The sequence below is a fragment of the Asterias rubens genome, chromosome 21 (assembly GCF_902459465.1).
Source record: "Asterias rubens chromosome 21, eAstRub1.3, whole genome shotgun sequence".
NCBI lineage: Eukaryota > Metazoa > Echinodermata > Asteroidea > Forcipulatida > Asteriidae > Asterias > Asterias rubens.
Window position 1 is genome coordinate 2365736 of NC_047082.1, and position 12853 is coordinate 2378588.

At 38.8% G+C, this 12853-nt stretch overlaps 1 protein-coding gene across 4 annotated transcripts in view; it reads left to right on the forward strand.

Annotated features, from left to right (window-relative positions):
- The window catches only part of LOC117304676 (GREB1-like protein), a 36977-nt gene that overhangs the window by 5767 nt on the left and 18357 nt on the right, over window positions 1-12853 (forward strand). For 3 of the 4 annotated variants that reach the window (XM_033789248.1, XM_033789247.1, XM_033789249.1), the window contains exons 2-8: window positions 2268-2400; window positions 2876-3406; window positions 9107-9283; window positions 9391-9567; window positions 10500-10583; window positions 11492-11788; window positions 12405-12755. In XM_033789248.1, coding sequence (XP_033645139.1) covers window positions 2271-2400; window positions 2876-3406; window positions 9107-9283; window positions 9391-9567; window positions 10500-10583; window positions 11492-11788; window positions 12405-12755 — 1747 coding nt within the window. In that variant the 5' untranslated portion in view covers window positions 2268-2270. The remainder of the gene's footprint in view (window positions 1-2267; window positions 2401-2875; window positions 3407-9106; window positions 9284-9390; window positions 9568-10499; window positions 10584-11491; window positions 11789-12404; window positions 12756-12853) is intronic. The other variant, XM_033789250.1, reaches the window with a different exon arrangement.

Here is a 12853-nt window from a genome sequence, read left to right on the forward strand (position 1 = left end):
GGAGATCTGTGTTCAAAATAGAGTGTCAAAGACAGAATGACCGTAAAATAATATGTTGCTTTCTAGAATTCTGAATTACTTCCATTGCAAAACAAAATCTTTGTGATAAAAACTTATGATTTTCAAAGAGTTTTAATAGGTTTTATGAACTCGGGTCCGGAACACAAATAGAACTTTTTTTTTTCCCTTATCTTTACAATAATGTTGCAAAATGCATTCATCGATTGAGTTCTGGGTTCAGCTTGAATTGGATGGAATTCAATGTTCCAAAAACGGGCAGGTTTGCTCAACCAAAAAGGGAGTGGCATTAGCGAGATGGGTGCAGTGTAATGTAGTTCACAGCCAAAGTTTCAAGCATTGTTAAGAAACAGAGCATGTTGCCTTAAAATCTCCCAGATTAGTTCACAATGTGTTAATTTATTTGAATAAAATTAACTTACTTTACACCCAGATCAATGCATACAAAATAACTGTAAATAACTGTTTTTTGTTACCCCTTTCATTATTCATAGTAGACATAATCCCCTGATATGGGAGCCAAACAGTTATTCCCAGCGCCAACAGGTTTAGGTACCACTGGGCCACTCTTAATCTCTTGGCTATTCAACAACCTTTATCCAGGCACACAAAGTCCCCCCTTTGAGTTGATTCTACTTTCCAGCCATCTATTGAGCTTTGGCCTTGGAAGAAACAAGGGTACTGGCACACTGATAAACTTGTTTACCAAGCTTCTGTGGTCCCAGGTATTGTTCATATTTTGTCATTGCCTGCTAAACCATATCCTTAGCATAGAAAACAGCTCTGGCTGGCAGACTCGCCACAATAGGGGCAGCTTGTGTTGATAAAGAGCCAGCCCCTCATTTCACTGACCACTTGGTCTCTGTAAGCCGGGAACAAATAAAAGGAGCTGTGGCCTTGTTCAACAAAAACACTTTCTGAAGTTGGCTCGTTTTCAATGGACTAGTTTCGGGACTGAAAAGGGGGGGGCTTTGCTGATTACATAAGGAGTAGTAATATTATTCAGGGATGGGCGGAGTTAAGGGGGAAGCGTATGATGATGATGTGGACGGCTTTTTAGAAGTCCTTGAAAGTTAAGCAAAGGATGCTTGAATTATAATCACATAGGATGTTACTGTGACTGAAATCACCGCCTTCTTTGTTTCGCTTCTGAGAGAGATGTTTGTTTTGCTTGTCTCATTTTAATAATAATAATAATAATAAAAAGACTTGTAATGCGCACGTATCCACCCTGCTGGGTGTTCAATTCGAAATAAAAACCAAAAACCAAAAACAAAGAAAAACGGACACAACAAAATTAGTCCTTGAAAAGCTGTGACATAGTTTGAGAGGAGTTTTGAGAAGAGATTTGAATGTTGTAGTACAAAGACAAGATCTAAGATTAAATGGCAGAGAGTGGCAGAAATGTTTTCAAGATAATCGCATATAGGCCTATATGATTTTGATAACACAAGAAACCATTAATCATAGCTACTTAAAACTTCAATACAAACCCCTTCATTTAAAAAATAAATCATCAAATTAAGTTGGAACAAGTTTTCAAGAATTTCAAAATAACCGGACTATGCTTTGTGCCGTATGTCCAAATTTATTGAATTTCAGTTCTTGGAGTCTGATATCTGATTTGTTACCCTAAAATAGCCTGAAAAGTGTATTTTTAAACCCTACACTATTTGAACAAATAGGCTAAACATAATGCGTGAAATTGCTTGATATCAGATCTGAAAAACTGTGACAAAGTAGCTCGACAGGTGTATTATTAAACCCTAGACACTATTTGAACAAGTAGGCTAAATATGATGCTTGAATTTGCTTGATATCTGAAAACCTGTGATAAAAGTAGCCGACCTGAAAGGTACATATTAACCCTACACTATTTGAACAAGTAGGCCAGCCCATGCAAGGTCTTTGCTCTAGACTATGGTCGGCCTTTGATCTCAGTAATGATTTTCTTACTTTTTGCTAAAGACTAAACATCATCCCTGAATTTGCTTGAAACATTTCTCAAGTGTGAAGGCAGCATCCTTTCAGTTTCCTATAGACGATGTGACCTCTGACGTCACTCGAAAACCAATATATGATTCACGTGCATACCACCGGGCAAAACCTTTGTGTTTTGGCAGCCAGCTAGAAAGCACACACAATCTTACCATTACTACGCGTCCTTTTGCCTGGCAGAGGGCGGTTTGAATGTAAACATAGGTCACATCGTCTATAACTGAACTTGTTTTATTTGATTTGTTTTTCAGACCATGGGGAACACGCAGGGCCTGCTAAAGAACTCTAAGTTCGAGACTGCTCTGCACATGTCCATCGAGCAGTCACTGCGATCCAACACAGCCACCCCGCAACCGCTCTTCTCGCAACTTTACTTGGACAAAGGTAAACCCAGATAAACATACCTCACAGTAGTATGTATCTAGAGTTGAAGTTTCATGAAACTTTCCACTATACCACAAGTTTTGTGGTTTTCTGTTACTGGACCAGAAATATTTGTAGTTACCATCCTTTTTTAACATTGCTGAATTTCAAGTGCAAGGTTTGGAATCGAAAAAGCTTAAGTGTATGTTTGAAGAAAAACTAGATTGTGGGTTGTGTTTGATTTGACTTTGCGTTTATCTGCCCAATGCTAAAATAATTGGACTCTGGCAAACTGCACCTCAAAACAAGTCATTCAGTTAATAAGCAATTTTTCTTTTAAATCTTGCAATTAAAAAAGATGACCATTCAACTTAACTCCCAACTCAATCAGTAGTCATGTTCGCATCAGCTTTTTGCAGAAAAAAATTAAATAAAGAAAAGAAAATCTATTTCAAATATTATGTAAAGGACATGATATTGTTCTCTTTTTTTACAGATGTCAAACCAAATGTTAAAGATCTGGATTCACAGCCTTCTGGAGATAATCCAAGGAGGGAATCCATTTCTACCTCATCTTCAACGACTCCTCTCACCAGCCCCCCAGCCACCCAATCTCGCCCCCAGGACTCCATGATGAGCAAACCCCTCCCATCGCCCCGGTTTGCCCCACCCCCCATCGTCAGCCACATGCCGCCTTCCATTCCATCACCAGGGTCAATGCCAGTCATACTGACCTCACCCAGGCTCCCCAACCAACCATTGACACCGCACCACCTTGCCCAACAGCGTTACGTTCTCCCCTCTCATGTTCCATTCGCGACACAGCCACCTCCTCTACAACAGATTCAGCACCCGCGCTCACAAGAGGGCGCCGTGATGTCTCATAGTCAGACGTCGTCGGCAACAACGTCTAGACAAGGCTCTCCACGCTTGTCAAGTGAGGAGGCTCAACCCATGTACAGGAGAGAGTACCTTGATAACGTAGGGATGCTGTATAATACGCTAACGGGAGGATGTCAGGAAGTAGGTAAGTGAAGAGCCAGGCAGTCTCGGGCTGTCTTCTTGCAAAGCCATGTTGCCGAGCCAGTCGGTCCTAGACTTCAAAATTAAATTTCCCTTCTGTCCAGGTTGCGAGTGGATTTTGCTAATTGATTTAAAAAACTGCCGTCGAAGAATTGGCGGTCGGTTTTAAAAATGCATTATTGCTGATAACTTGTTGTTGATCAAACCCTTACACTAAACCCTACAACAGCTCACCAATGTGACTGCAGAGTGTTGTATAGCCACATGCTAGTTAACATAACCAAGAAATCTACCCCGCGGTAGTAGAATATCTACAATGATCTTGCAAGTCCAGTTCTCAAAAGAACATTTAGCAAGGAGAGATACACAAGGTGTTCCTGCAAACCAAATATACATAACTTTTCAAAAAGATGTTTGTGGGTTGAAGATTAACCTCCTCCTCCCTCTCCCAGAAGACAGAGACAGACAAGATTTCTAAATGACAAAGAATTTGTATTTAATCTGCCGTCTCAGAGCTCAAAGAAAATAACCTCAAGGGTGAATATTCCAACTGAGTATGAATGTAAAGCTGGCAAGGTTATCTTTTGTCGCTTCTGCAGGAAGTATGACTCAAGGTGTTAGTAACATTCAAAGATCATTATTTAAGTCAGTGAGTTTTACGCTGTCTGATAGGGGAGGACGTAACCTTGAATCATATCATGGCGACGAATTGTTCGTCGAACATCAATCAAACTGTGTCCTTCCAAAAAACTTTCAATAAAACAAACTAACCAATGAAAATGCTAAAATTCGTGCTCATACAATGTTTTTAGTCGTGATTTGGTGAAAGACTGTCCAAATTTGCTGGAAATTAAAAAAAATGTTTCACTGAAAACTGTCAACCACAGTCACCGATAAAAATTCCTCGCAGCTCTGGAAAAAGTTGTATTACAGCTGCAGCAGGCCTGGAATAGTCCTTTATCATGCTGCCTCCATCTTGGTCATGTTCCTCGTATCGGATAACACTAATGAATGCTAATAATCGTTTTACAAATATGAACCAGACTACTTTGTTCTTCCAGCCTCGGTTTGGTAACATTGACATCAATGGGAGAAATTCAAGAAGGCTGCACTATGATAAAGGTCTATTACATGGATGCCATGGTCTTACACTGTTGTATCTCCCACAGACTTACATATTTTCCAATGGAGGTTCTCTTTGCAAAATGGAAATTCAACAATGGAATTCCAGGCCTGTTGCAGTTTGCAGGGGCATTTTAATAAGGAACTTTCTACTAGAACATTTCAAGGGGCACCAAGGCAATGACCAGGGAGAGGGAGCATGTTGTCTTTATTGCCTCTAGGATATATCATGCTTGATAACCATAGAAGTGTTCTTGCCACAGGCATAGCGAAACAAATTGAGATCATGGCTGTCCTTGAGTTGTCCTCTGAAGTAAGAATGACTGGCCACAGTCCCTGCAGTTGAAATGTTTAAACACTCTCAAAATTAACATAATTTGTTACACAATATAATGACATGCACTGCCAATTGAGACAGTCTTATTTACTTATTCACTTAGTACATTTGACATTGTTATTTACTTATTCACTCAGTGCAATTGACATTTTTGCATTTTGAAAAGTGAATCTGAATAGCAAAATCAGTTAAATGTTTGTGAACAAAAAAATGTAAATTTAAAAAAATGCGATTTGATTCTGTCGAGCACTCAATGTAAATGTATGTTCAGTGTGTAGTTTGCAAATATTAAAAATGTTTGTAAAAGTCAGCAACTTCAGCCGTTTTTAAAATTTTATTTGTAGTGTAAAGTTAATTTTGTTGCAGAGGATGACTAATGCAAAACGGACAGGTCTGTAATATGCGTTGTTTATGGCCTTGAAATGAAGTCTCGTGTCTAGTTTATTAGGACGTCTGGCTCCATGGTTTTCTGCATCCAAATCGTTTCCTGTTTTCAAACTGTATTTAATTTGTCCCGGAATCCTTGTTCACGATCTGTCTTAATGAAGAACCCCTCGTCGTACATGTATCATCATTTAGTACATGGATCCTCAAGACTGGCAACTTTTTTCAACTTGGTCTAATCTATAATGATCTAAGAAGATGTTTAAAGGCAAAGTATACATTTTGTTTTTGGAACTGTTCGATTGTTTTCATCCTATGTAATAATATCATAATAATATCAAAGTCTTATATAGTGCACGTATCTAACAAACAAGGTACTCAATGCACTGAGTATATACAAACTTTCAGAAAGATAGGTTATTGCAGTGATGAATTCTGAGACCTAATTATTTAGCACCTTCTGGGCGAACCATTTTTCGATAAGTGCTCTGGGTTCTTTTACATGCGTTACACAACACATGGGACCAACGGCTTTACGACCCATCCGAAGGTTGATACAATAAAACTAACCTAGTGGAAATTTCATATCAAAAGATGGTCACATTTTTGAGATATCACCGGAAAATCGGTGAGTGGTTATATTCACGCAGGAAGAATAACCCACAATTGAAGTACACAATCTTAAAAATGTATCTGACGGACGTTTCTCAAATGCAAATTTTTGAGATCTAACAACATCTTTTTCCCGCGGTCATGTCCAGGCAGGAAGAATAATCTATCTTTGGGAAACATAATCTGAAAATCGTTACTGATAGATAGAGATCAATCCTGTTTATTGTTTTTAAAACCAATTTTTGCCGAGCCCGAAATAAATTCAGTGATCCTGCTCATATTCCCCAATTCTGGCCGATGCATCGGTGAACATGTACGCGCATGATTCACATAAATACAGTATTACAGCTGTCCTGAACTATTTATGAATAGGCAATATTACTCCCTGCGGACGGATCCTGTGATATTTCCCTGTCATACCGCGAAGCAAACATTTAATTTCAAATGAATTGGGTTGGCAGCAGAGTGGAAAATTGCCGGATAATATGCAATGACCCATTGGTCTGAGGTTATGTTAATAATAGTGATATCTTCATCTGGCAGCATATGTGTGCTTTAGTCAGTCCAGCCATCTGCATACCACTATGTAATTTCTTTCTTGAATTGGCACAGCAGTTTTCCCTCATTTCACTTCACTTCAATGAGGAAAATTGAAATTTGTATTGGAACTTTGCAAAGCGGTACCACAGCAAAAGCACAGGGCACCACGACAATTGCTATGGGTGCAGTGGGTTATTATTTTGAGGCCTGCGTAGATAATAATATCCACAGGTTGTCATTGGACAGAGGTTTTCTTTTTAAATATTTGACCCTTTCCAGGGTCCAGGGCCAATTTTCATTGAGCTGCTATAAGCAGAAAACATTGCTTAACAATTTTATGCTTGGCAGAAATGAGCAGGATACCAGTCACAGATTGTACATGTGACATTGTACTTTGGCTGGTAACCCAATTCAGGTAAGCATAATGTTGTTGTGCTTAGCTATTTTTTTTGTGTGCTGAGGCGGCTCTCTGAAATTGGGCCTATCTAGTTGTCACTACACAACCTAATAGTTATGCGAGCAGAATTTGGGCAAAATAGGCTAAAAAGTCATTCCAGGAAATGCTGGAAAACCTGTGTCTGGTCATAACTAGAAATTCACATAATTTAAAAGAAGAAAAAATGGAATAAAATCAGCAATTTCTGCGAATCTCATTAACCCCAATGAAACCCAAAACCAATATATAGAAGCATCTGTGCACCGGATTTGTTTGGTTTTGGGTAGTCTACATGTCTGCTTTGTGATGAGTCCAGACTCAGCGACTCCGCTAGAGACCATTGATTGATTGTAACTGTAATTATTAGAAGTTTACGGACTTGGACAGGATCAACGGTTATGTCCAGCTAAGCAAAAAGACTGTTACGCAAAATAAAAAACTTTAAAGACATATTCACCCCCCCCAAAACAAAAAAGTAATAATAATAAAAATTAAAAAAAGATAATAAACATATACATAAATATAAACAAATATAAAAGAATGAATGATAATATATAAAAAAAAATATAAAAATATAAAAATAATATTATAAATAAATAACAAATCAATATACAAATGAAATAATAATAAAAGAAATTTGTAAAGCGCCTAATGAAAAAGCTTCTAAGCGCATAAAGAGAACAATGAAATACATACAATGAGTGGAAGATAGATTACAAGTAAGCAGGTTAAAATAAGCAGCTTAAAATAAATAATTAAAAGAAATATTACAAAAATAAAGAATTGTAAAATAAACATTAAAAAAGCTACATCCTTTGTTCAAAAACAAAAAAGTAATGTTATTACACAATGTGTTCCTATCAATTTGATAAAGAATTAGTTTTGAATCCCCAACTGAGGTGCAACGTAATGGATTATTTTACCACAGGAATCATTTTATAATAATATAATAATATTTGTTTATTCGGGCAATCACATTTACAAGCACATGTACACACATTAAAAATATTTAAGAAAACAAAGTAAAACAACAGTGGGGTGCCAGAAGGCGTATGTCTCCTAAATTCCAAAAATACATTAAGGCAAGAAAGGGCATATACAAAATCATAGAAGATAATAAAAATCACTGAACAACTATAAAGGCAAACAAGCAGAGATATACACAAAAATACACACAATCCATAAAGGATATTCATTAAAAAGCAGGACAATACATCAAAATGGTTTTAGAGCAATACATAAAAACTCCGGCTAGGGGACACAAATGAAATGACATTGTTTACAGGTCTGTTGGCAAGTTACTCCAGCTATGAGTAAAACGGCAGGGGATGGAAAATTAAAACAATTATCAAAAAATATTAAAAAGGACAGAACATGATACAAACATATGTACAAATACGGGTATATTCTCCTGCCAAACTGGCTCTTGCCACAAGATTCCACAAGAGACTGTAGAGACTACAAGTTAACAATGCACAGACCACTGGAATTTCTACACGATATCAGCTGTACAAACAAACTAAGCTACCCAGGCACCAAACGCTAGCCTTAAAAGGTTTTTCTCAGAAGTCTGTGGTTCTAATAAGCCTTTTTGAGATATGGCGGACACAATGCTACAACACTGTAAAGTTGTGGTAAATTTGTGCATATTGACCATAGAAATAGAACGTATAATATTCAGTGAAGTGCGCATTTTAGGCCACTCGGCATTTACACGTAAACCTAATGACCACAAACATGGTGAGCGTGGCATCAGTCGCGGCGTGTGACGCGTGCGTATCACATCCACCATACCTCAAAAAGGCTTATGGAGAGGAGGGCTTGCCTTTCTTCACTTGGCCTGTCAGTGCCACATTACCCTGAACTTCACTCTTGGTAGGGCACAGCAATTTCCTTCTGCTAAGGGGCACTTCTATGAGAAATTTAATATGACCCTTGCAAAAGCACAGTGGTCGTTTTCACAAAGAGTTAGGACTCATCTTATCTCGAGTTAGGACGAGTTACTCGTCTTAAGGTCCGCATGCTACAGTGCAGGCTTGGGACTCGACCTAAGTCCTAAGATTAGTCTTAAGTTAGGAAGAGTTTTGTGAAATCGACGGCAGGGCACAAAGGCAATTTCTGTAGGTTAATTTGAGGCCTGCATGCATGATAGTTGTGAGTATGGTCATCTATCAAACGTGTGCCCAGTATATGACATCATCCTGGTCGTAATATTTGCTGTGTACACAAATGTACGCATTCCTAATGATATTCGTTCTTTGTTTTAAAACTAGGTTTTTGCCAGGCTGGAGCCGACATTCGCTTGACAGAGCTGAGTGAGAAGCAGTTTGATGTACCAAAAGGGTTCATCCTAGTCGGAACCAAGTCTCCTTATCTTCCAGAGAACATCTTGGTGGCTGCCGTTGATGCACGCTTTCTGCCAGATCCCAATACATCACTCGCACTACTTGGTAAGAAGTTGTTACTTTTGGCCAAAAACACAATCAAATAAAATCACAACATTATTTCAATCTACAACTGTAAGTAAAAAATGTGATCTTCTTGTACACCCTCACAGGATTCAGCGGGAATTGCGTCGGCTGCGGAGAGAAGGGCTTTCGTTATTTTACAGAATTCTCCCATCATATCAATCTGAAGCTGACCACCCAGGCCAAGAAGCAGAAACACTTGAAGTATTACCTCGTTAGGAACAAACAGGGGCAGCTGGTCCGAGGACCTAACATACCCTGGAAGGGTAAGTCCAGTAAACTCTATGCTAACTATCTCCTGAAGACGATCAGGGTCCAATTTCATAAAGCCTGTAAGCACAAAAACTTGTTAAGCACAAAAACAATTGCTGGGTTACCAGCCTGAAAACCATCCAGCTATCAATGCTGCGACTAGTACCTCGGTCATTTCTTGCTAGCTAAGAAATTTGTGAAGCAGAATTTTCTGCTTAACAGCTTTATGAAATTGGGCCCTGAGGATTTTGATTGAAATGTTGAGTTGTAAACCACCGGTTCTTTTCAGACCAACACTACTCAAACGAGATAAACACATGGTGCTTCCACAATCCTCACTAATTCTTCAGTAATTTCTAAGGAAACTACATCACAAGCCTTTTTCTTGGAACAGCATATATACAAAATAAATCGAAGAAATGATACATGTACCATAATCAAACATGCGGTATAAATTCTAGTGAACTATGCATTCAAGAACTTGAACAGATTTGCACATGTACCAAACACTTTTTGATGAACACAATTTTCAATCTTTTCCTTTAACTTACCAAACAAATCTATTTTCACAACGGTTTTTTCCATCCCATAATTTTTGTTTGGTTTCCCTTACACAGATGTGTGATAAACACAGTATACTTAACATGCTGTGCCGAATCATGTGGCAATGAAACACAGGCATACTACTTGGGTGGGATTCGACCCCATAACCCCTGTATTCTAGTAGTTTCAGATGCATTAACCACTAGACCACACAGGGCGATAAGAGACCAGTTATTGTGATATATTGTTGCCTAAGAGACAATTCATAATTGAATGAGTAGCATTATTTTTTCAAGTTAAAATCGAAATCAAATTCATTCATCTACTTTGTTTAAGAATCCCACCAAAAAGATATACTGTCTTAAAAGTTCTACCTTAAACTGTATTGTCCTTGTTCTTTAAGAATGTCGGAAGACCAGCTTTCCGGGGTCACAAGGGGTGTACATGGGAACACCGCCCCCGAACGTGAACATGTCACAAACATCAGGCAAGTTGGTTTCAATCGGGCTCATCCATATTCATCTTTGCTTCACAAGTCTGTCATAAATGTGCATTATTTTGTTATCAAATCGGTTCAAATTGAAAGAATCAACAACCAGAAAGAAAGTTTTTGGTACATGTGCATGTCTTGTTGTAACATTTCCAACACAGCTTTTCTTGACTCACTTTAACAACTTTTATGTGTGGATAATTTCAGAGACAAGTTAATTCTCCTCTCCAACTCGATTAGCTAGGGTATTAACATTACCTCTTTAGTTGCACTCTGACTTCACCCTTTAAAAATCTAGCATTTATTGCATTGGTACATTTAAAACCCAACCAGTGTTTTATATTCATTTTTGGTTTTTACCAATATACACCGATGTGTGTGAGCACTGTATACGCAGTACTTACCCGAGTTCTGTGAAAAAAAAATCACAAGCATAATTACTCGGGTGGAATATGTACCCACAACCTTTTCAATTATAGAGCAGTGTCATACCAACTAGACCACCGAGACTGACCAGTGGCTTGAGGCGGTTCGAATCCTATGTTTTAGCATGGGTACTGCAAGCCATTTAATAGATGTTAAATTGGCATCGGGGATAAAGAATATGAGTGTTTTTATAGTGCTGCTAACTCTCCCTGATTCGACAGGAACTCCCTGATTCTGAAAACATTTCCTATGTTGAAACCAATTCTAAGTATCTCTGGTTTTACATGTAGCCTTTTTTCCATTTAATGTATGATTCAACCTGGTCCTGGTTTTTAAGAAAATGAAAAACCTTTTTAAAGATGAATATTATCTGAACTGATGCAATAGAATTAATACAGGATGTATAGAAACATGCTTTTCGAAACATGATATGATTGTCAATTTAAATTTTCATATAATTTCCATTTTCTCTCTCACAGTAATTGTTCCCCGTCAGATAATGAGCCCCACTGCTAATATCAGTTACCATGGCAACCAGACATCGTCCACATTCCAGCCCAGGAGTTCTCCCTCGGCGACCATTAACCATTACGGGACGGCCCCTCCGCACGACACGACCGCTCCTACCCACAGCGCCAGTAAAGCGACCCATCACTATTCAACCGGGACGCCACCATTGATGAAGATAGGGGAGTCCGGATCCTCCAGTTCTCACCAGCAGCCCCTCAAGAAACGACACAGGTTTCATAGCATGGATGAAGAGAGACTCAGAGGAGGTCAGTGATTGGACGGAGGGAATTTTATTTTCCATCCCTTTCCATCTTCCCAACCCAACCCAAATAAAGATCTAGAGCAAATAAAAGTTTCATCTGAAAAAATGCTTCATTCCTTAAATTCCTTTAACAGTTCAATTCAATATAAAATCGAGAAAAACTACAAACAATATGCTGCAATGAAGTTGTTGGGTTTGAGCAATGGCTTTGTCATAGCAGTTTTAAAAAATGATGGGATTTGAGGCATTGCATGGTGAGGTACCAATGTATATTTGGTTTTGCGGTAACAACCTGTGTATATCTACTTGCTTGGTAGTTTATGTTCTTTTGAGAACTTGTTTTGCTTTACATTCTATTATCGCGGAGTAGATTTATTTTGGAATTCGGGAGACAGTTTTTATTTCTTTTACTTATTAGTACACTCAATATACAAACTACCATTTTGCCAAGAGCAGTGATGGAGGTCTCGACCAAGGGCTCGGTTTCGTTCTTGGTCTTGAACTTTGAGGTCTTGACTCCAATAGCAGCCAAGAAGCACAATCTAAACCCAATCCACAAACCTGGCTCCTTTCTTCACTTATACTTATTTAAAATTTATGTGTGTGTTAAAATCTTACAGACAGCTCACCAACCCTCCCACCCAAGAGACCAACCATCGCTCCGCCACCCCTGCACCCGCCCAACTTCATCCCTCCACCCCTCTCCAGCGGGCTTCAAGACACCTCCTTTGTACCCCCTGGCCTGGCTGATGTCTGCCGCACCAAGGTGGTAATCCTAGACTGCAGTGGTAGCGTCCCTGTCTTTCATGGTAGCATCGGTGACATTGTTGTGAGTACGTTGTTCCGCGATAGCTTAAAGCCTTCTCAGCCCATCATGGCACACGCTGCAGAGAGTCTTGGGTTACTCGGGATGCAGGGGATTAACTTTGAGACCATGGCCCTCGTCATGATACAGTATTTCGTCCAACTCGGTAAGTGTCTTCAAAAAGTATGACTTCTTGCTTCATGAACTGGTGAACGTTTATTTAGTGACAAATATCTTCAAAATTTTGGTAGGGTTAACCTGTTA